Source organism: Jatropha curcas, chromosome 9, assembly GCF_041381405.1.
Source record: "Jatropha curcas cultivar XTBG-Jc1 chromosome 9, XTBG_Jcur_1.0, whole genome shotgun sequence".
In the NCBI taxonomy this organism is placed as follows: Eukaryota; Viridiplantae; Streptophyta; class Magnoliopsida; order Malpighiales; family Euphorbiaceae; genus Jatropha; species Jatropha curcas.
This window is the reverse complement of record NC_143159.1, coordinates 6,154,258-6,174,121: the sequence shown is the minus strand read 5'-3', so window position 1 is coordinate 6,174,121 and position 19,864 is coordinate 6,154,258. Positions and strand designations below refer to the sequence as shown.

At 34.8% G+C, this 19,864-nt stretch overlaps 3 protein-coding genes across 6 annotated transcripts; 2 read left to right on the top strand and 1 right to left on the bottom strand.

The window, feature by feature from the left end:
• Positions 1-1,537: 1,537 nt before the first annotated feature.
• LOC105638892 (uncharacterized) lies at positions 1,538-3,691 on the bottom strand. Its single transcript, XM_012222783.4, has 2 exons — positions 2,828-3,691; positions 1,538-2,514 (listed from the first exon to the last, which is right to left on the bottom strand). The coding sequence occupies exons 1-2, from the start codon at positions 3,519-3,521 to the stop codon at positions 1,880-1,882; spliced, it is 1,329 nt and encodes a 442-aa protein (XP_012078173.1). The 5' UTR covers positions 3,522-3,691; the 3' UTR covers positions 1,538-1,879.
• A 7,768-nt stretch (positions 3,692-11,459) lies between these two features.
• PPK1 (putative protein kinase 1) lies at positions 11,460-16,748 on the top strand. Of its 4 annotated transcripts, none has more exons than XM_012222780.4 (6): positions 11,460-11,819; positions 12,418-12,831; positions 13,090-14,057; positions 14,257-14,457; positions 14,947-15,108; positions 15,874-16,748. In XM_012222780.4, the coding sequence occupies exons 1-6, from the start codon at positions 11,651-11,653 to the stop codon at positions 16,453-16,455; spliced, it is 2,496 nt and encodes an 831-aa protein (XP_012078170.1). In that variant the 5' UTR covers positions 11,460-11,650; the 3' UTR covers positions 16,456-16,748. The 4 variants fall into 4 exon arrangements, with proteins under 4 accessions (XP_012078170.1, XP_012078169.1, XP_020536929.1 ...); XM_012222779.4 differs by having other exon boundaries at positions 13,021-14,057; XM_020681270.2 differs by having other exon boundaries at positions 11,711-11,848; positions 13,021-14,057.
• Positions 16,749-17,513: 765 nt separating this feature from the next.
• LOC105638889 (disease resistance protein RPM1) lies at positions 17,514-19,753 on the top strand. The gene has a single exon (XM_089726021.1). It carries the CDS (start codon positions 17,981-17,983, stop codon positions 19,544-19,546), a length of 1,566 nt encoding a protein of 521 aa, XP_089582147.1. The 5' UTR covers positions 17,514-17,980; the 3' UTR covers positions 19,547-19,753.
• The last annotated feature ends 111 nt before the right edge of the window (positions 19,754-19,864 follow it).

Below are 19,864 nucleotides of genomic sequence, written 5' to 3'. Positions count from 1 at the left end.
TAAATTTTGCGTTTGTCTATACATGCCCACTCCTCCTATCACATTTAATAATCATTTGCTTCAGACACAGACTTCCAAAAAAGTAATTAGATGAGATAAGATGGGATGGTCCTAAATAGTTAACCTGGTCCAGCCATTTGACCCTGACCTAACAGACATGAGCAAGCAACTCCAACATGGGTGGGTTCCAGCTGACCCAGAGACCATTTGTCACTGTTTATGGAAAGCTTCTATCCCTTGCTTTGTAAGGCTTCCTTCTATAGCTGTAATAGTTGTCTGTCTTGTACGCTCTTTTCAATTTTCTCATGCTACGCTTCTTTCTTCTTCAATCATTTCACTATTTGTCTCTCTCTAGTACTGCTTCTACATTATGAATCGTGCTTGTATTTCCTCTTTTCAGTGGGTCAATTCTCTTTTTTATCTTTTTCAATGACTCTAAAGCCAAAAGCACAGCACAAAAGCTACGCCCAACGGACATGGAAAAATTCCTCTGCGACCATTATTGGGAATTTCTTAATAACACTATAACATGACTAATTGACAGTTAGATGTGTTACTCACCTATTGAGGCACTGAGTTTGACATAGTGGTGATGGGTTCCAATACTTAAAAAATATACTAAGTGGAATAGTTCCCCAAGAAGGAAAGATGAAATTGATTTCCAATTTCAAAATCTTTCTAGAGATAATAGAAGTAGAGGCTATTAAGTCTTATTAAAACCCATGCTTGGATGCTGACCCTTTATGTTAGGAAATCAAGAAAAATTAGAAATGATTAGGCAATGAGTACAAAACAAGGGTCAATTAATATTAGTAAATCTTGGATAGAAATGCAACAGAAATCAAGAACGCCCATGCGCGACCACTGTTGCAGGCTACAAAACAAGGTTGGATATAACATAGTGGCTTGGCTTGTGGTGCCTGACCACTAACTGTCTAGCCTTTGTGGCTCATAGTTAGATCATTTAGTTCCAGCTCATATTAATTGGGGAACAAAATCAGTACATCAGCTCAGAATTTTCTGATCTTGAGCAACTCCAGTGTTGCTATTAGGTAGCATAAGTCTATTTTATTACAAATCTTGCCAGATCAGCACTCCCAACTCCCAAGTGCTCATTAGGACACATCCAGTCAAAAGATGGATATTTGGGATATCATTTCGTGGGTAGCAATTGCAAAGATCCTTCTTTTTTCTTTCTTAATTCTTATACCTCATAATAAAAAAGTGTCGAAGTTCGATATTTATTTTTTTGGACATATATTATTATTATTATTATTATTATTTAGTTATATACTATGTTATATAGAAACGGAAAGGAAAAAACGGAGAAACAATATGGGGAAACGTTTTTAAAATTCAAAATTATTAATAACTAGAAGTTTTCGTACATTTATATGAATGTTATTGTGGAGGAAGAGTTTCGAATCGTAGATCTCCTTCCTAAAATAATTTCTAACTTTGTGAAAATAAAAATTTGACCTTTGTAAGCTATTCCAAGCTTCTGATTCTATTGGTAAAATTAAAAATAAATACTAAATAAAAGAACAAAAATTTATTACTACTATGCTCTGGTAAGTAGACAACAGGGCATACGCCCAATGTACAATTAATGCCTTGCATGGGATACAAGTAAGATGCACCCCACCAATTTATATTGTTAATTATTTTCTCACAATCCCCAACTGTGTTTTTGGCAAAGTTGCAATATTTTCTTCTGCTACTGTTTCCTCGCATAAAAACAAATGAATATAAACATCATCTAAGATTTTTCCTGGATAAAGTCACAAAGCAATCAAACAAAATGGGTAAGCAAGCATTAAACCCCCCCCTTAAATAGTCACAAAGTACAAGAAATAAGCCAATAAATTAGACCCTACTACTAAAAACCTCCGTAGATAACAACAAAACAAGGCAAAATAGCCTTGGGATTGAACACATACAACTCATCCAAATTAGAGTAAACCCCCATAGCACCAGCTACAGAGTCATACTCCTCCATGTTACCTTCCATGCTCTTCTTAACTCTCCCAGCTATTACTCGGCAGACCAGCATCGCCCTCTTATCACTGTTATTGCCATTACTGTCCTCTAATAGTGCAGCTTTGTCATGAGCTTTACCACTTGTTGCGGTTGTAAGAATCCCATGTCCATGGACACCTCCAGTTGTGGATTCTTTAAACCCATTTTTGATAATGCTACACACGTTACAGTGTGGAATTGAATTGCACAAATTTGATGAACCATTTAGGCCTAGTGAGCAGGCAAAGCTAGTGCAGTAAAACCTGAGGAGCTCATTCCCATCTGCTATGCAACGTGGGTGCTTCTTTTGGAGTTTGTTGGCTTTGGCTTTGATGGAGTCTCTGTACTCTTCAAATTTGGTGATGGTTCTTTGAGTGTTGTGGACTTTTAGGATTCTGTCTATTTGGCAAATTGGTGCTTCTTTCTTTAGCCAGCTTGATTGGAATATGATTTCCACTATGTTCTTGCTTGTGTCCTCTGAACCTAGTTCAGATACTGTGAAGTGTGGTTCCAAAATCAGGAAGGTAAAAGAATTTGAATTGGTAATGATGGATTTTGTATGGACATATGTAATGGGTATATCGAAAGTACCAGCCAAAAGTAGAAAATATCACTCAAAACATAACATCAATTAAATTAACCCATATTTTTGTTTTTATGGCCTCGAAAAGCATTATACCATGAACTGAAAATTGATGAAAAGTGAAACCAACTATTTTGGTCCAACAAACAAATTATGAAATCTAAGTAGTATTAAAGTACAATAATTAAAGAGATATTGTAAAACTTGAAGGGAATAGTAAGTCACCTGCATGTCTAACTGCTTGATGAAGCTCCAGATTTTCAGGTTTTACAAAGATCTCACCACATTCAGGGCAAGAACAAATGCTACTTCTCAAAGAAGGGTCTCTAGTGAATCCAAGAACAGGATCCACCACCATTCTACACTCATAGCAGCCAGAGAATCTCCTGAATGGCATTCCTCTAAAAGACCCGACATTGCTTAGAGAGGAATTAGAAGATGCAGAAAGTGAAGAATTTGTAGAGGATAGAACCCCATTAATTTCATTTAGAGGAGTCTTCATGGATCTACTTGAGGTATCACTATTATTACTAGTTAAACCCATTGAAGCCCTTTTTCTTTGAATATCAGGAGACGCTATTTCAGGCCTGTGCATGACCTTTGTGTTGCTACATAGTGAGCCTGAACACTTAATTTTCTTGCATTTCTTGCTTGTTTCCTCCAAGGCTTGTTCTTGATTTTGATGATGTTTTTTCTCTTTCTTGTTCTGTTGCTGTTCTTGCTTTTGCTGTTGTGGTTGCTTTTGTTGCTTTAGTTCCTGTTCCTGCTTCTGCTGTTGCGTTTGCAAGTCTTTACAGGTAAAAAGGCCTCTTACAGCTAACCAAGAAGGTAGTTTTTCAGATTTTTGAGGGTGTTGGTTTCGGTTCTGCTTGATTTCTTTCATGGGTTTTTTTGAGGTTTTAGGTTTAGGTTGACCCATTGAAGAGTAAACTAGAATGTAGCTTAAGCCTTGAGCTTATAAAGAAATGGTAGATATTTGAGTTTTCTCCTCACATGCTCTAAACAACTGCGTATAAGACTAGTGGAAGTTGCAGAGAAGCTTTTGCTTTGTAGGGCGTTTTATCTGGATTTCGAAGTTATAATGGTCTATTAATATGGACAAAATTTTATTTATATTGGATTTATTGTTATGTAGATAACAATGTCATGATGGGAATCTGACCGTTCAATAACATAAGAGATACTCGGATCAGTAGCGGAAGAAATTAATATGGGTCCCCCAAACTATTAAATGGAGTATTTTTTTTTTTTTTATTTTCTTTTTTCAATTACGTCACTCTATTTCTATTCATTGTTGATCAAGTTTTTTGTCTCCACGTGTTGCCTCATTAAATATTAGAGGACTCACTAAAATAGGGTAAAGGGTATGTGACTAAAGTGTTAAAGTGGATCAAATTAATTATTTTAGACTGTCTAGAAGCCATACTAGATGTATAATTTAATTTAATGATTGTGTAGTCACTTTGACGGAAAGAGGAGCATAAATCCGACAATTATAAAACAAGTTTTGTAGCTTTTTGTTTTTTTTATACCATAAGATACTATGTTTAAGGGATATGTTATAATTTATACACTCAAATACTTACAATTTAAGTAAATTTCAATTAGAAAAACTATAAAATATATATTTTAATGAAAATTAACAAGAGAATCAAATCTAGAAGTATTAACTCGTGTTGCTAATTGTCACGACCCGATTCCATGGGCCGGACCGGCACTAGAGCCCAAGTAAGCTTAAGGCTCCCGAGGCCCGTAGTAAGCCTGAAACACTAAAAATTTACTATCTCAATATAATTTTGTTAATATTCAGCCCATACTGATAGGAAAATAAACTTCAAGATTCTATTAAATCTCGGCCCAAATTTAAAACATCTTAAACATTTACAAATTACCCTGCTTACAATACACTATATTTATAATATAGACTCACCAAATTTTTGTCTCTATAATAATATACGACTATAAATATACAAATTCTATAACTGCGGAGTTCACTAACAAATGAATACAGATAAGTCGTCGGACATTTATCTATTTAATAGATCAATACTAAAATTAGAGAAGTCTTTTCTAACAGTGAAAGAGCAGAGTTATAGCTGGGACTTAGAAAGAGCTACTTCCTGAAAGATTTAAACAAAAGAGATGTGAGTCTATTAATGAATAATAATTATTGCACAACACACGCATTCACACAAATGTATAAATATATCAATCTAGTCATCCGACTAGTTATATGCTCACACAGCCAGTCACACAAATGGCATATCACCAGCACTCACAATTATTAACATCTTCATATAATCACATCACGTGGAAATTAGTCAGTGGCACCACCTGAAACCCCAACGAGCCGTCCTCACACATGGCTCGCCCTCTCATACATGTGCACCAGGGAGCCGATCCCCCATACGGCCAACTGGTCTAATCCTCACTGACCAGTCCTCTCATTGTTTTTCCCATTCTCTCTTTTCTTTTCCATACCAACAGGAGGCAACCCGGTGGTCTCCATCCAATCTAGATCATCAAGTGCTCACAACAGGAGGCCACCCTGCGGGCTACAATCAAATCTAGATTATCAGGTGCGCAACAACAAGAAGCCATCCTGTGAATTCCCATATAATCTATATCATCAGGTGCACAAGGGGGCGCCGATCTCCCATTTTCCCGGCCGACGGTCAAGTATCATATCATAACCGGATCCATATCACAGACCGTCCTCACAAACCCATGGTGGTCCACTTCATCCCAATTCCACACAAACAAAGCATAGCATTTTCACAACACAATTAATCAAACATTGCAATCAAATGCAGACATATTGATCAGTTGAACATCATAATGCAATGCACAATTAGACATCCATTCTCAAATGCAATTAAATAATTAAATAAATACCATTAACAATAAACAACAATAAAATAAATGATAATAATAAACAATAACAATGAAAATAATTAAATACTTAGATAATTAAATGAATAATAAAGATAATAAATAAATAATTAGAGCACTCTATTTATTATGCATTAAGTTATAGAATTAATCTAAATAAACCTATTAATTATGTTATGAATTAAAACTAGTCTAGGTTCTATCGAAATTTCGGCAGCACCTCCCCTAAAAATTGGACTATCTACCTGCTCAATATCACAATATTATTGTATATTTATCAAATCAATGCACACAGCCCATCCGTCGGGCAATCAATCAATTTAAAATCCCATCCTCCTTAACATCAGTGTCAACACCCAACTATCTCAACCATAAGTTCATAATTATAACGACTTTCAACCTGTTCCAACAATACTCATATAAGATTATTCGTTAAATCATAAACTGACCAAATTAATAGCTTTATGGTAATTAATCTGTTAAGTTGTTAAAAATCATTTTTAACAATAACTATTTATAACTACTATTTATTCAGATTCGATTCTTATATCAATGCCGGAAGTGGTTAGGCTTTAGAAACCTTAGGTCCTCAAAATTTCGCATCTAACCGTCAACCTACTAAAACTATCTTACTTTGTCTTATGCGCAACCAACTAGTTTTAGACTAATGATCATCTAATTAACTAATTAATTAATTCTAATTTATCTCCTCCTCAAGTCGCCTAATTATAATATTAATTCATGTAGTTTATTTAACAATATTAAAAATTAATTTGTAACTACATTATGCCAATTATCCAATTTCTAACAAGGATTATATTTGATCGGTTATTTATTTGAATTCAATTTAATTAAGTGATGGTTCTAAATTCGCAAGTTACAACACGAATCGGGAAATGGAACTTAGAGCGTACCGATCGAAATTCAAGTGACGATTCCACGATCCTCACAAAGAGAGGGAGATTCTGTCCCTTAGTGCCTCGCCGGAGGCTCGCCGGCCGGTCACCGTACCGCCATCGCCGCCGCCGTCCACGGTGGCCGGAAGTTCGCGAATGCCCAGAAACGTGCAAGGTTACCACCACCCGACTCCAATTTTTGTGAGGAGTCCAAATCTACAATCATTTGTTGAGCTAGTGGCTCGCTTGGCCGGAACAAGCTCGACAGTTCCTTCCTTGCCGTCGGCCATGGCGTTTTCACTTCCTTCCACCAAAGCTGTCGTTTCTTGGATGGAAAACGTTCACACAGGATGGAGGAATCGATTGGAGCTCACCTAGAAGCTTCTCGTCGCCGGAATCATTCGATCTTCGCCGGAGTTGCTGCTGCGTCACTGGAAAGAAGAGGCTCGCGTCGTCGCCGCTGAAGGCCTGATCGACGTGAAGAAGGACTGGCCACGTGACCGGCGGCATGAGAGGGATCGATCGTCACCCGCCATCGTCAGTCTGGTGGCCGGAGACAGAAGGAGGGGGAAGGAGGAGGGAGTCGCGCGCGAGAGAGAAGAAGAAGAGGAGGGAAGAAAGAAAGAAAGAAAGGTATGTCGGTTTCTAGATGATTCCGGTTCGATTCGAACCGGTTCGATCTATTTCACTGATTGGCTTGATTCTTGCTCGGTTTACAGGTTTTCCACTAGGTTTTTGGATTATTCGTGTGGTTTTTCGAAAAATCAATTTGATTTTAAGGCCCGGTTCGATTTATTTTATTTATTTAGCTCGGTTCCATAATATTTTCTCCATTTTCTCAATATTAATAAAATATGAACGATTATCATATTCGATTGATAACTAGAGTTTCTTTTGATTTGTCAAAAATTTTAAGTATTCTCGGATCGAAAATTTCCGAATAATCTGCTCTTGGGCTTGGACCAAATTCTAAAATTTGGGCTCGAATTGAGACTGTATTACATTTACAGCCCACACGGTCAAAATTCTCGATTTTTAATTAAATAAAAATTTAAAAGTTTCAAAAATAAAAATTCGGGGTGTTTCACTAATCCGCAAATTTATAATTTTAACTTTGATTTTGAAATTTCAATAAAAAATATTTTTTCTAAAGTAATCTTTCCGTTTCAAATATAAATCATTTTGAATACTTTAAAGAATAATAAATCATCTTTTTATAATTTAACCTTTATTTAATGATGTGAGGGGAGAGTAATGTGTAATAAAAAAAAGTAATTTGGTCAAATTATTTTTGATTTTATCACACTTTAAAGAAATTAATTACGTTCTTAATTTATGTATAAAAATGTTAAATAACTTGTATTTTGAGATAAGAAAGTAAAGAGCAGTGGAAGTATTAAGAAAAAGTTGAATGACACTTTGATTTGGATTAATATTATTCATAACTTTGTAAAAATGGATATTGTAATCCCAGAAGAAAAGAAGCAAAATGAGGAGCTAATGGAAAAGGAAATGGGTTCAACAAATTCATCGATGAACTAGCCCTAGCCCTAGCCCTAATCCTGTTGGCATCCTCAGGTATATTTTTGGGCTTAAGAGCCACAAATCACCAACAAGAAGTTGCACACTAATTACACCATAATGACAATGGCTTTTCTTATTGGGAAAAGCTGCAGCCTGCATGATTCCTTTTGCCTCAAAATCATACCAGCCCATATGCTTTGGAACAAAGCTTTTTACTTTAATAATAATAATAATTAGCTTAATTAAATCCAATCTCAAAACTCTCATATTAAGAAATTTAATGGTCTGTCAACTCTTGCTTTTTACCTCCAACCAACCCAAAATATTCCTAAGCCAATTTTTAACTGTAAAAGAAAACCATAGTTCTAGTAACCGTTAGGAAGGTGAGAATAGTAGTACTATAGAAAAGCAATTTTAATTCAAATAGGGGTTTAATTTTCATTATCTAAAGCTAAAGATTAGAGCTTTAATAACATTTTGCTTTATGTTTAAAGTTTTTGTTTGTTGGATAACATTTTTGTTGGGAGAGAACACAAGTACAATATGCTTTATATATTCTGCCTTTGGCATGGGAAAAGAGGTTTTGTTTTAGCAAGATTTAGTGGTAGATTGTTTAATTATACAAAAGTTGTACAAAATTGAGAAAAAAACAAAAATAAATAAGACAAGATTGGCAAGTAGAGCCTCTATTTGAATTTTGAAGAAGCACTTTGATACGATAAAATAAGGCTTTTTTGCATTTCAATTTCAAAACAGAATCATTGAAAAGAATGAAAATTATAAATTTATATAGTTCACTGGGAAGCAGAATTAGTGGAGTCTGAACTCACACCAGTAGTTGCCCAGATAAGAGAAGGCATACATTTATGAAGCTATGAATATCATAATACTTAATAAATAAACCCTAATTCTTCTACCATTTCTCACTTCCCACTTCCCAATGTTTATTTGAGGTTGTTAATTGTTACTCCGTTCTCTTTATACAGACAATTTTTTTTTTTTTAGTGTTCTTTTTATATAGAAAATTTTTCTTTTTTTGGTAATATTGACAAAAAATCAATATGAAACCAATACTACCCTTTTCTTATTCTTTATGAAAGTTTTATTAAGGGAGATTATCAAAGTAATGGTAGACAACAGTGTAGATGGACGTTGATTATGAAGAAAATTTGGTGATAGAATTGTTATTCTTTAAATTTACATTGGAAAAATAAATATGGTCCAATTAAGAAAATATGTTCTAATTGAGATAGAATTTGAGTTTTAAAATAGCTCAAAATTTAGAAATAGAGCACAGCTAAGAGTTGTCATTTTACACTTTGGGCTATTTTTTTATGAAGTAATTCCTTTTTTTAATGCAACTTAATACAAAGAGAGACTAATAATAAGTTTCCCTCAAAGGCTATAATATAACTTTTTTTTTTTTTTTTTTTTTTGCAATCGTTTGATTTTTGGTCCGATTTATGATTTATGTGTACATTTTAGAGGACATATTATTATATTTGTCCAAATTTTTGAGTAGTCCAATTTATAAATTGGATCCAATTTTTTAGGAAACCAACATATTTATCAAAATTTCAACTAAGGATGTAGAATTGAGTTTCAAAGATTTGAATTTTTATTCCCTAATCAAAGAAGACAAATGCATTTATTGCGTTATTCAACCAAGACATATTATTAAAGACAATTTTACATTTTAAATAAAGAGTTAATGTGATACTAGGGGTATATTAGGAAAAATTAAGGAAAAATAGTTAGTTACACTTATTTCTTAATCTTGGTAAAAATATGATTTTGCCTATATAAAAAAAAAAAACACAGGAGAGAGTAGTATAAAGTACTGTACACACTTTTGTAAATAAGTGTAAATCGAAAAATATTAAGGAAACATATAAGGAAATGATTATAAATTTGATTAAATTGATTAAAATTTTAGAAAATTGTAAAAATAGCTAATGTGTTTAATACTTTCTATATCTCAAAATACAAGTTGTTTAAGATTTTTGCATAGAAATTAAAAAATCCTATTAATTCTCTGACTTATATTTATTCCTAAATATAAGTCATTTTTTAGTGATTATTTTATCTCAAAATATAAGTCCTTTTGATTATTTCAAGGAGTAATAAATAATATTTTTTTAATATTATCCTTATTTACATTAGATACAATAAATACTTTCACAAGTAACTATTAGTTTTGAGATAAAATGATAATTTGGTCAAATTATCATTGATTTCGTTATAATCTATAAGAATTAATTGCTTCCTTAATCCTTGTGTAAAAATCTTAAACGACTTATATTTTAGAACAGATAGAGTAAATTATAACAAAATCAAAGGTAATTTGATCAAATTACTATTTATCTCAAAACTAAGGGTAACTTTTAAATATAGTAATTATATCTAACATAATAAAGGTAACATCGGAAAAATATCATTTGTTACTCCTTAAAATACTTAAAATGACTTATACTTTAAAATGAATATGGTATATAAGCGTAAAATTGAAAAAAAGCCTATTAACTACTTTTTAATTCTCAAAAGAGTTGTATTTAAAAACTACTCTATAATAAGTTATGTTTATGGACAAATAGAGTATTATTTTGCTTCCTAATAATTGATAATATCCTTTGATAACATGCGTAAAGCAAGATGATGATCGTAAACATTTTGTATAATTACAGAATTATAAGTATGTTTAATTATTAAGACTTTAATAAGAGGCAATGCTCAGCTTTTATAAGCCTTTAACCAATCAAGACTTGCTCGGGATCATATAGAAAAAAAAAAAAAAAAAGACTGAAATTTGCAAAAGAGACCAATAATTATTTGCTTCATTCATATTATGTCTACTTTACCCTTCTTCGAGGCTATTTTTATTCCAAAGTTTATATATTTGTAGGGCAGATCATGCTGGAGTTGAGAATATATAGATATCACTTTATGGAAAATCAATTTTATATTTATGTATTTTTAGGATTAACTCGATTGGTAATTTATCTATACTATATATAAATGTAGGAATAAGAGGAGAATAATGAGATTTTTTATATCACCCTCAATAAAATTTAAAGTATTATAAAATAACTTTAGTCGTAGCCATCTTGTGAATGATATATATGATCCACCATTCTAAATTCCGTTATATATTTATAGTATAAAGTGTAGTATAATCAACCCATTCAATGCCCTTTATAATTATTTTAAACATTCATTTAGCTAATATATTGTGTGAAAATTAATATATAACACTTGTTGATATGCAGCCAATATCTAATTTGGTATAGACGGTTTCATTTGTGAAATTCATTCTACTTTAAAAAATTAAATTCTACGACTATTTGCAATTGAATTGTTTACTGCAAATTGATTTATTTCAAACATTGGTAGCCCATATCTTTACAGTAGGCCGAACACACAGCGGCCCGATTAAATTTTAAGGAACTGGGCTTTTCAAAAAAGTCCAAATCGCCGAATGAGCCCACTTTCAGCCCATTAGATACGCCTAGAGCGCCAATATACCATTTCAAATCTCAATCTGCGTTTTGCAAATTGGCAATTGCCAGTGACCAGTGACCAGTGATGATTGATCAGTGAGTGTTGCTTCGTTCTCTTTCAAATCTCTCTCCTTCTCCATGGACTTAGCCAAAACCCTGAAATTTGCTTGTCATTTTTTTTTGTCTCTGTGACCTATTATTGAACCTCTCTCATACGGAAATGCCGTTAAGATCCGGCCATGGACGGGAAGGCTAACCTTCCGGTCCCAGCTGTTCCTCCGTCAAAGGATCTCGTCCATCCTATCAACGCTGATACGACGTCGTCCTCTTCATCGTCTTTCTCTTCCTCCTCCCCGCCGGACTTTCTCCGGCATGTTCAAGCCGCTTTCAAGCGCCACCGGCCCGTCGGTACACTTCGTATTTCTCTATTAATATGCGTATGTGCATGTATGATATGGTTTTCGTAGTTCGTTAGTATTTGTAATTTGTGTAATTAGGGTTTTAATTGGTTTGAACCCATTTTAGATTGCTAAAAGGGTGAAATTAAAGTTTCTTGTTGGATTTTACTGTGATATGCTTAGATTAGATCTGCTAGGTTAGTGCATTTTTTGGATGATATTAGCTCAGCATTGTCAATTTCAGATTGTGGACTACTACAAATTTTTGGCGGGATGTGCTTTCTTTGTTTTTTCACCTTTTATATATATAAAAAAAAAAGGCTATTGTGTGATTATGTTCAATTAAAAAAGGTTAAGCTTGATTGTGTTGAATTATTTGATGAAGAACTTCTGCAGGTTTGCATTTTGTTGATGTCTCCCATATAGGAACGTGGATACTAAAGTTCTAATGATATTGTTAAAAGATAGGAACTCCTGTAAGATTTGAATCAGAAATTTTGACTGTTCAAGGAATTTATTTATTTAGAAATGAAAATATTTCAATTATCAATTTTGGCTATTCAAGTACAAAGCTTGTTGACTAGCCAACTGCTTTGTATGTTTGTTAGGTACCATGCAGACAAAAAGACTAATGCCAAAACGGATGTTGGTTCCACAACGCGAAACATCTGAACCTGCAGCTTCTTGTGTGGGTCCTAGGATTGGTGTGAAGCAGTCTCAGGATGTCATTCTATCAAGCCAGGGTCATGCCACAAAAGATTCAGTTATGCAACTAAAGAATTCAGTTGCTTTTGTTGGAGAAACTCAAGAAGATGCATCAATTACCCCTCCTTCCACTTTAGGCACCATCACAAAGACCTCAAATGAAAATTTCAAACCATCTGATGTGCAGAGAGATCAATCCAAGCATGTTATTGATTGTAAAGAGAATAATCCAATGCCCTTGTCACATGTAGAAGCTCATAATCTTGATGGCAAGAGAAAGGTCCAATTTTCAATGGAAAATAATGCCACTTCACAAGGTAATCTGCTTTTACCTATTATTTTGACTTTGTTGCTCAAAGTCAGCTTTGCTGTATGTTCCCCTTGTCCACATTCTCTGTTATTGCGGTTTTCTTTAAAAGTTTCTGAACTCTTGCTGATGGGAAATAATTCTTGAATTTGTCACTATGCTTTTGGTATACTTTTTTGCCTTTGCCTCCAACATGCAGGGGCCGATGATCAAATGGCCACTGGATTGGACGACTTATCTTCTTATATGGATTCACTTGCATTGACAGAAATGGAATGGGACGTCAGCAATCAAGTAGAGGCATTAACCGCGGTCAATAATGAATTAAAGCGCCAGAATTTTCACGACATGGAATCTGAGATCAGTTTGAGGAGTGATGGTGGAGTACCTTTGTTGCCAAAAAGTACCATGGTTGTTCAGGACCAACTACATCAATTTAGGAACTTTTTAAGCCAACCTGCTGCCCAATCTTCAGTTGTTGGACAATCATGTGCAACCACAACATCTGTCCATTCTACATCAGCACCCATGCTTAACTCAACAACCTATTGCCATCGTTCACATGCAGAAACTGCTACTCATGTGGCAATTGAACCATCGGGTGATATTAATGTGAATTCTCAGCATATGAGTCAAGGAACTATGGAGCAGCTGTCTTATCCTTCATTAAAGGACATGAGCAGGATGCACATTGACCAGATAACCACTGCAGCTCAAGCTTCAACATCTACTATTGATGTCCAAATCAAAGAACATCACCTGACAAGGGAGAAACAGGGAAGTTTGGCCAAGGAAACTGACACTGAAAAGAATCCTTCTTATGTTGGCGATTACCCAACGAAAGAGAGGGCATTTGCAGGTGATGTTAATGATGTACAATCTCTGGATCCATTGCCCAAAAATGCATCTTCAGATATGAAGTTGGAGACTTCTAGACCAGAAAGACAAGAAAAGGTTACAAGTAGTAAAGGTGCATCAGTGCCTCGTAAAAAGAATTATGACCCTGACATGTTCTTTAAAGTTAATGGCAAGCTCTATCAAAGGCTTGGTAAGATAGGTAGTGGAGGAAGCAGTGAGGTTCACAAAGTCATTTCCTCAGACTGTACAATCTATGCACTCAAGAAAATCAAGCTCAAGGGCCGTGATTATGCAACTGCATATGGTTTTTGTCAGGAAATCGAGTATCTAAACAAATTGAAGGGAAAAAACAACATTATACAGTTAATAGACTATGAGGTACTCAATTGAAACTGAAAACGTTTTCTGCATTAATTAGGATGCAGATAATTTTATGCCAATTATGACTGCATGTAAAATCTTCCTATGCAAATCTCCTATTATGCTTTGATGAGAAACTTAAATTTTGCATAACACCTAAAGGCTATTATAGATCTATTTTATTTGGTGTTTTTCTAATACTCTCTTTTGGTATTAGGTGACAGATAAGAGTTTGCTCCGTGAAGTCATGAATGGTTCCATGAGTAATAAAGATGGCAGGGTTAAGGATGATAGATATATATACATGGTCCTTGAATATGGGGAAATTGATTTGGCTCACATGCTGTCACAGAAATGGAAGGAAATAGATGGCACTGATCAGAGCATAGATGAGAATTGGCTCAGATTTTACTGGCAGGTCCTTTGAGTACACATTACATTGTCTTGTAGTTGCTAATTATATTTGTCGTTATGCCTGAAGGTTTTTCTGTGAAAATTGTTTCCTGTTTGATTCTGGTTAAAGCTGGCTAAGTCATTTGAACTTTAAAAGTGGGGAACAACTTTCCATTTTCTTTTTTGTTTTCTAGGGACACTAGTCTAACCAATGGAACTTGTGACTGCATAAGTTGAATCAGTTCTTATGTTTAACGTGAACTAGATTATTGTTGTTTCATCTTCCTAATAGTTGTCTCTCTTTTTTCTATGTAATAGCGGTTAATAGCTGGGTGTGTTAGCCTGCATAAAGAGAAATCTTTGCAAGTTACTGGTCGCAGCATTGCCTTAATCTTATAGCACTAATTTCTAATGACCTAAATACACTTCAAAAATTTTTGTAGTTTTTAGACACAATGAATCTTGTGTACTGTCCCGAAATGAAAGATTGACATTTGCTTAAAAAATTTTGCAGCAAATACTTCAAGCTGTCAACACTATACATGAGGAGCGCATAGTGCACTCTGACTTGAAGCCAGCTAATTTTCTTCTCGTCAAAGGTTCTCTAAAGTTGATTGATTTTGGCATTGCCAAAGCCATAATGAGCGATACAACAAATATTCAAAGGGATTCACAGGTAAACTTCACTTTAGAAATGTGATTGTCGTCAGTTTGTGACCCTTTCTGGTGACTTGCTGGATCTTTGCTATTTGCCCATACTGCTGCTACTTTCTTTTATATTTTTATGGGAGTAATCGTTGCATTTAATAAGTGCAATATCTATACGTTTCAAATTGTCCATTGGAAGCCACACTTGGTTAACAAGCATCATGCATTTTGTTGATATTTAATGCCATCTACTGATTCCCAGTGTGCAATCTCAGAATAGCAGTCCCCAATGCTAAATTGCTAATGCTTTTGTCTTGCAGAAAGTAATGTCTTCTTTATGTGATTTTCCTTTTTTTTGGGTTTTTGATCCACAGACTCTGCTAAAACTTGCTGTTCTAAAAAATTATTTGAATTTGATTACATTTCTTCATATGAATTATGATTAGTCAGCATTACAAGGTGGTCCCTTGTGTTGTTTCTAATCAAAATTATTTTTGTTAACTAGTGTTGGATATTGAATATTAGTGAAAGTGATTGCTGATGAAAATTTGAGTTGATGTTATCTTTTTCAGAACATGAAATGCCTATCTATGGATTTATTATCATGAATTCTCATTCTCATTCTGATTTTTTTTTAGTGTTATTCAAAAAAACCATTGAAATTTCTGCTTTGTTTGTTGATCTGGATTCATCAGCCACCAATTCTCCTTGCTATGATTTTGTGCATTCGGTATATTGTTGCAAGAATTTTTCACTCATAAGTTTGCTTAGTTGTTCAAATTCTACTATGCAGGTAGGCACTCTGAGCTACATGTCTCCTGAGGCATTCTTGTGCAATGAGAGTGATGCAAATGGAAACACAATCAAGTGTGGTCGGCCTTCAGATATTTGGTCTCTTGGCTGTATACTTTATCAAATGGTATATGGGAGGACCCCATTTGCAGAGTACAAGACTTTCTGGGCAAAGTTCAAAGTTATAACAGACCCAAACCATGAAATAACTTATGGTCCAGTTTCAAATCCATGGCTTCTTGATCTTATGAAAAAATGTCTTGCCTGGGATCGAAATGAAAGATGGAGAATTCCTGAACTACTCAAACACCCTTTTCTCGTTCCCCCAGTCCCTCACCAGTCATCCTTGCCTCAAGAGCAAGGCTTTATGCTGCTTCAACTCGTTGCAGATGCTTGTGCTAATAACCAGGAAGCCTCTAAGCTCTGTCGTGAGCTCCAACAACTACTTAGAGACCCAGTCACTACTGTAACATCTCAGTCATTATTAACATCGAGAGACCAACAATGTAAGTTGCTCTCACAAATATGTAAACTTTCCTTACAATTGAGGGAGTGTTTGTCAAAGCTGGAAATAGAGAAATAGATTCATTTTCAGATGTAAAAATGTGTTCAAGTGTGAAGATCCTTTTTGCTCGAATGGAATTGTGGAAATTCTTCTATGCTATTCCATCTGTTTGTAATATGTAATCATGCCTGTTGTGTTATTGTGTTGGAATAGAACAGGAATTATGCTAAGCTCTCCTATTTGGACGATGGGTAGAACCTTTCATTGATGTTGGAAACACACTTGCGGAAACTGTAGCAGTTTCGGCCTAAGTGGATTGATATTATTATTCCGTTGAATAGAAATTTTTGTAATTATGAGATTTTATTTGACTTCTGGTTCCTTTTTATACTAATTTAGATAACCTTTGAATTTAATACGTATAAAAATTTGGACTTTGCAAGAGGTCAAAATCTTCAAACAATTCTAAGAGTACTTGTAGGCTGTAGCTACACATTTTTTACACACTGATTTTCATCCTACCCTTGAGGTAAACTTGAATAATAGATCTGTCACAAATACTAAATTCAAAATTTTCTTCTTTTACAAAATCTTGCCCGACTAGATTCTAGTCCTAGAAGATGTGAAATCTATTTCTCCAAAAACTATATAAGAATGTTGGTGGCAAGCTAGAGGCAAAGAATTGAACACCAAAAGCATCAGATTCAAATATAACTATGGAAGTTATTTCAATGAACACGAGTAATATGTCACGTGTGGACCTTAATTGCTATGGAAGTTACAGAGGATAATTTCTTCTTTGTTGTAAGTTTTGCCTGTATTTATTTTTGGCAATTGTATTGATCTAGATGGGTCTTTGCGTTATTTTGTCAACTCTATTTGAGCTGTACCAATTATGTAGAACCAACCCAACTGATAAAGTTGGCATTTTTATATGGTTGGGCCCAAATCCAACGCAATAGTAATGAAAATAAACACTTGATAGAGAGAAAGAGGCTCATTCTTCAACTCCAAAGAGTCGAGAACCAACCCAAGAGATAAAGTTGGCATTTTTATATGGGTGTAATGTCAAAGATAAACACGCCTTTCAAAAAAAAAAAAAAATGTCAAAGATAAACACTTGCAAGTGAGAAAGAAAGGAGAGAACAGTTTAGCGGTGAAAAGGCAGCGATTCATTTCTAGGGTCAGTAGAAACTCATAAGCCTTTATGTTGAAGGAAACCGTTCAATTCCTCCATACAGAGAAGAGAACAGGAGTTGTCTTGGGTGATAGTTGTTGAGTTTTCTCTGCGTCGATTGGCCCAAACCAATCCACTAAAGCCAAATAGCTTCAATCAGAAATAGTCAAAAAGAGAGTTTGTTGAGTGACCACTACTGGACCCACATGAGTTGTTCTTTCTACATTGACTCAAAAAGAGAGTTTGTTGAGTGACCACTACTGGACCCACATGAGTTGTTCTTTCTACATTGACTGCTGACTTTCTTAATTGGATTAAATTAGTTGTGAAACCAGAGTAGGAGACTCAATCCCATCCTAGTTGTTTCTTCTGGGTTTTAAACTTTCAGTTCCTACAGACATTTTCAGTTCCTAGATATCCAAAAGTATGCCTCAAATCTACTTCACTCGAAAATCAGATAATCGAACAGAAACATTTTTTGCAGAGACGACAATGAACAAAATAGGTAAGAGTTGTTCAGCTTATTTGATTTCAATGTATGAAAGTCTCCCTGATTATCTCATGTCCTGCTTAGACTATTGTGCTATAGTTACCAAGAGATATCCTGTAGTGAAGGATAAAATAGTTCGGCTTTTATTGGCTGAATCTCTGATACTAGAAATAGAAGGTGAAATCATAGATAATACCGCAAAAAACATTATTGAGGAGTTAATTGATCTAGGGGTGGTACAAGAAAAAAACAGTTGGCATGAAATGGAAGTTCCTGAGCTATATAGCAAATTATGTCTTGTTGAGGTGGATGAAATGGAGTTTTTTGCTAAAGCTGTGAATTTACCTGTTCGGGCTGTAATAGAAGATGACGGGAAGGACATTCCTCCTGACTTCAGAACCCTTCAAATTCGTTCTCTGTTTTTGATTACTGCAGACAGACGTTCTTCTTCTTTTGCTTCTACTCCAGGCCTTTCTCCGGCATATTTGGCAACTATTTGCAAGTTGAAGCGTCTATTGGTTTTAGATTTGGATGGCAAGTTAGAGAGATTACCTGAAGAAGTTTGCAATTTGGTTCACCTGAGATATTTGGGCTTGTATTGGTCATATCTGGATGAACTTCCACACACATTAGGCAATCTTCAAAACTTACAAACTCTGGATATAAGCGGCTGCGGACAGCTCATGGACGAGTTGCCGATGCAAGTCTTGAATATTCAACAATTGAGACACCTGATAATGTCCAAGACCATCAATGATCGCGAAATTAGAGTTTCAAGTGGGATTAGAACATTGAAAAATCTTCATACTTTAGATGGTGTATATGCTGGAGGAGGCATTGCCAATGAACTAGGCTCATTAACGCAACTGCAACGACTCAGTGTTAGGCGTGTGTCTGAAGATCATGCCAGTGAACTATTTGCAGCCATTACGAAGATGGAAAATCTTGTCTCTTTGTCACTTCAAGCTGAGGGACACCGTCGTTCACTTCTTCCAGAGTTGGAATCATTTTCCCCTCCAACTTTTATTCAAGGTCTCACATTATTAGGTGGCCTTGTCGAAATTCCCATTTGGCTTGCTTCCATGGATAATCTCACTATGTTATCTTTATGTTATTCTAACCTATTAGAGAACCCTACCCCTGCTCTTCAATATCTTCCCAAATTAAAGCTTCTTTATATAGGTGATGCTTATAAAGTAAAGTGCATTGGCAAAGAGTTCTGTAAGGCAGGTGGGTTTCCAAAGCTTGAAACTCTTGTATTTTCTTCAGAGCGTTTCCTAGTTGAGTGGACAGAGATTGTCAATGGAGCTTTTCCAAGTTTAAGACATCTTGAATTTCACAACTGTATGAACTTGAGCTTTCTTCCTGAAGGCTTACAGAATATATCTACTCTTGAAGAATTGATTTTGTTTAATACACATAAAGACCTTAGAAGGCGATTACTGGGTGAAGAGAATTACAAGATCAAGCATATTTCAGAAGTCAAGATTTGGCCAAGGTGATGCTTTCGAAAACTCAAATCTCAATGAGCCTCCAAACAGTTGAGGTAATCTTCAAAATCTTATATTATCCAGTACCTTATCTATCCTACTGATAATGCTGTGTTTATTTCCAAGAATTTTAACCAGTGTTGATGTGGTGCTTAAAAGGTCTGTGTTTGTCTGATGTAAACTGCATTTTAATTAATGCTCTGAGTTTATTTCCAAGAACATTATACTCCTTGTCAATTTCATTCAATCATGTCTGAGCTCAATCTTGCAAAGAACTGAAAATGAAAAGAAAAACTAATCCAAAACAGTTTGAGTTAAGTACCAATCAAA

Excerpts from the sequence above, each read along its gene's own strand:
- PPK1 (XM_012222779.4), top strand. The coding sequence starts at position 11,651 with ATGGACGGGAAGGCTAACCTTCCGGTCCCAGCTGTTCCTCCGTCAAAG. Across the intron at positions 12,832-13,020 it reads AAATAATGCCACTTCACAAG|GGGCCGATGATCAAATGGCC; the intron begins GTAATCTGCTTT and ends TCCAACATGCAG. Across the intron at positions 15,109-15,873 it reads ATATTCAAAGGGATTCACAG|GTAGGCACTCTGAGCTACAT; the intron begins GTAAACTTCACT and ends TCTACTATGCAG.
- LOC105638892 (XM_012222783.4), bottom strand. The coding sequence starts at position 3,521 with ATGGGTCAACCTAAACCTAAAACCTCAAAAAAACCCATGAAAGAAATC. Across the intron at positions 2,515-2,827 it reads TCAAGCAGTTAGACATGCAG|TATCTGAACTAGGTTCAGAG; the intron begins GTGACTTACTAT and ends CACACTTCACAG.
- LOC105638889 (XM_089726021.1), top strand. The coding sequence starts at position 17,981 with ATGCCTCAAATCTACTTCACTCGAAAATCAGATAATCGAACAGAAACA.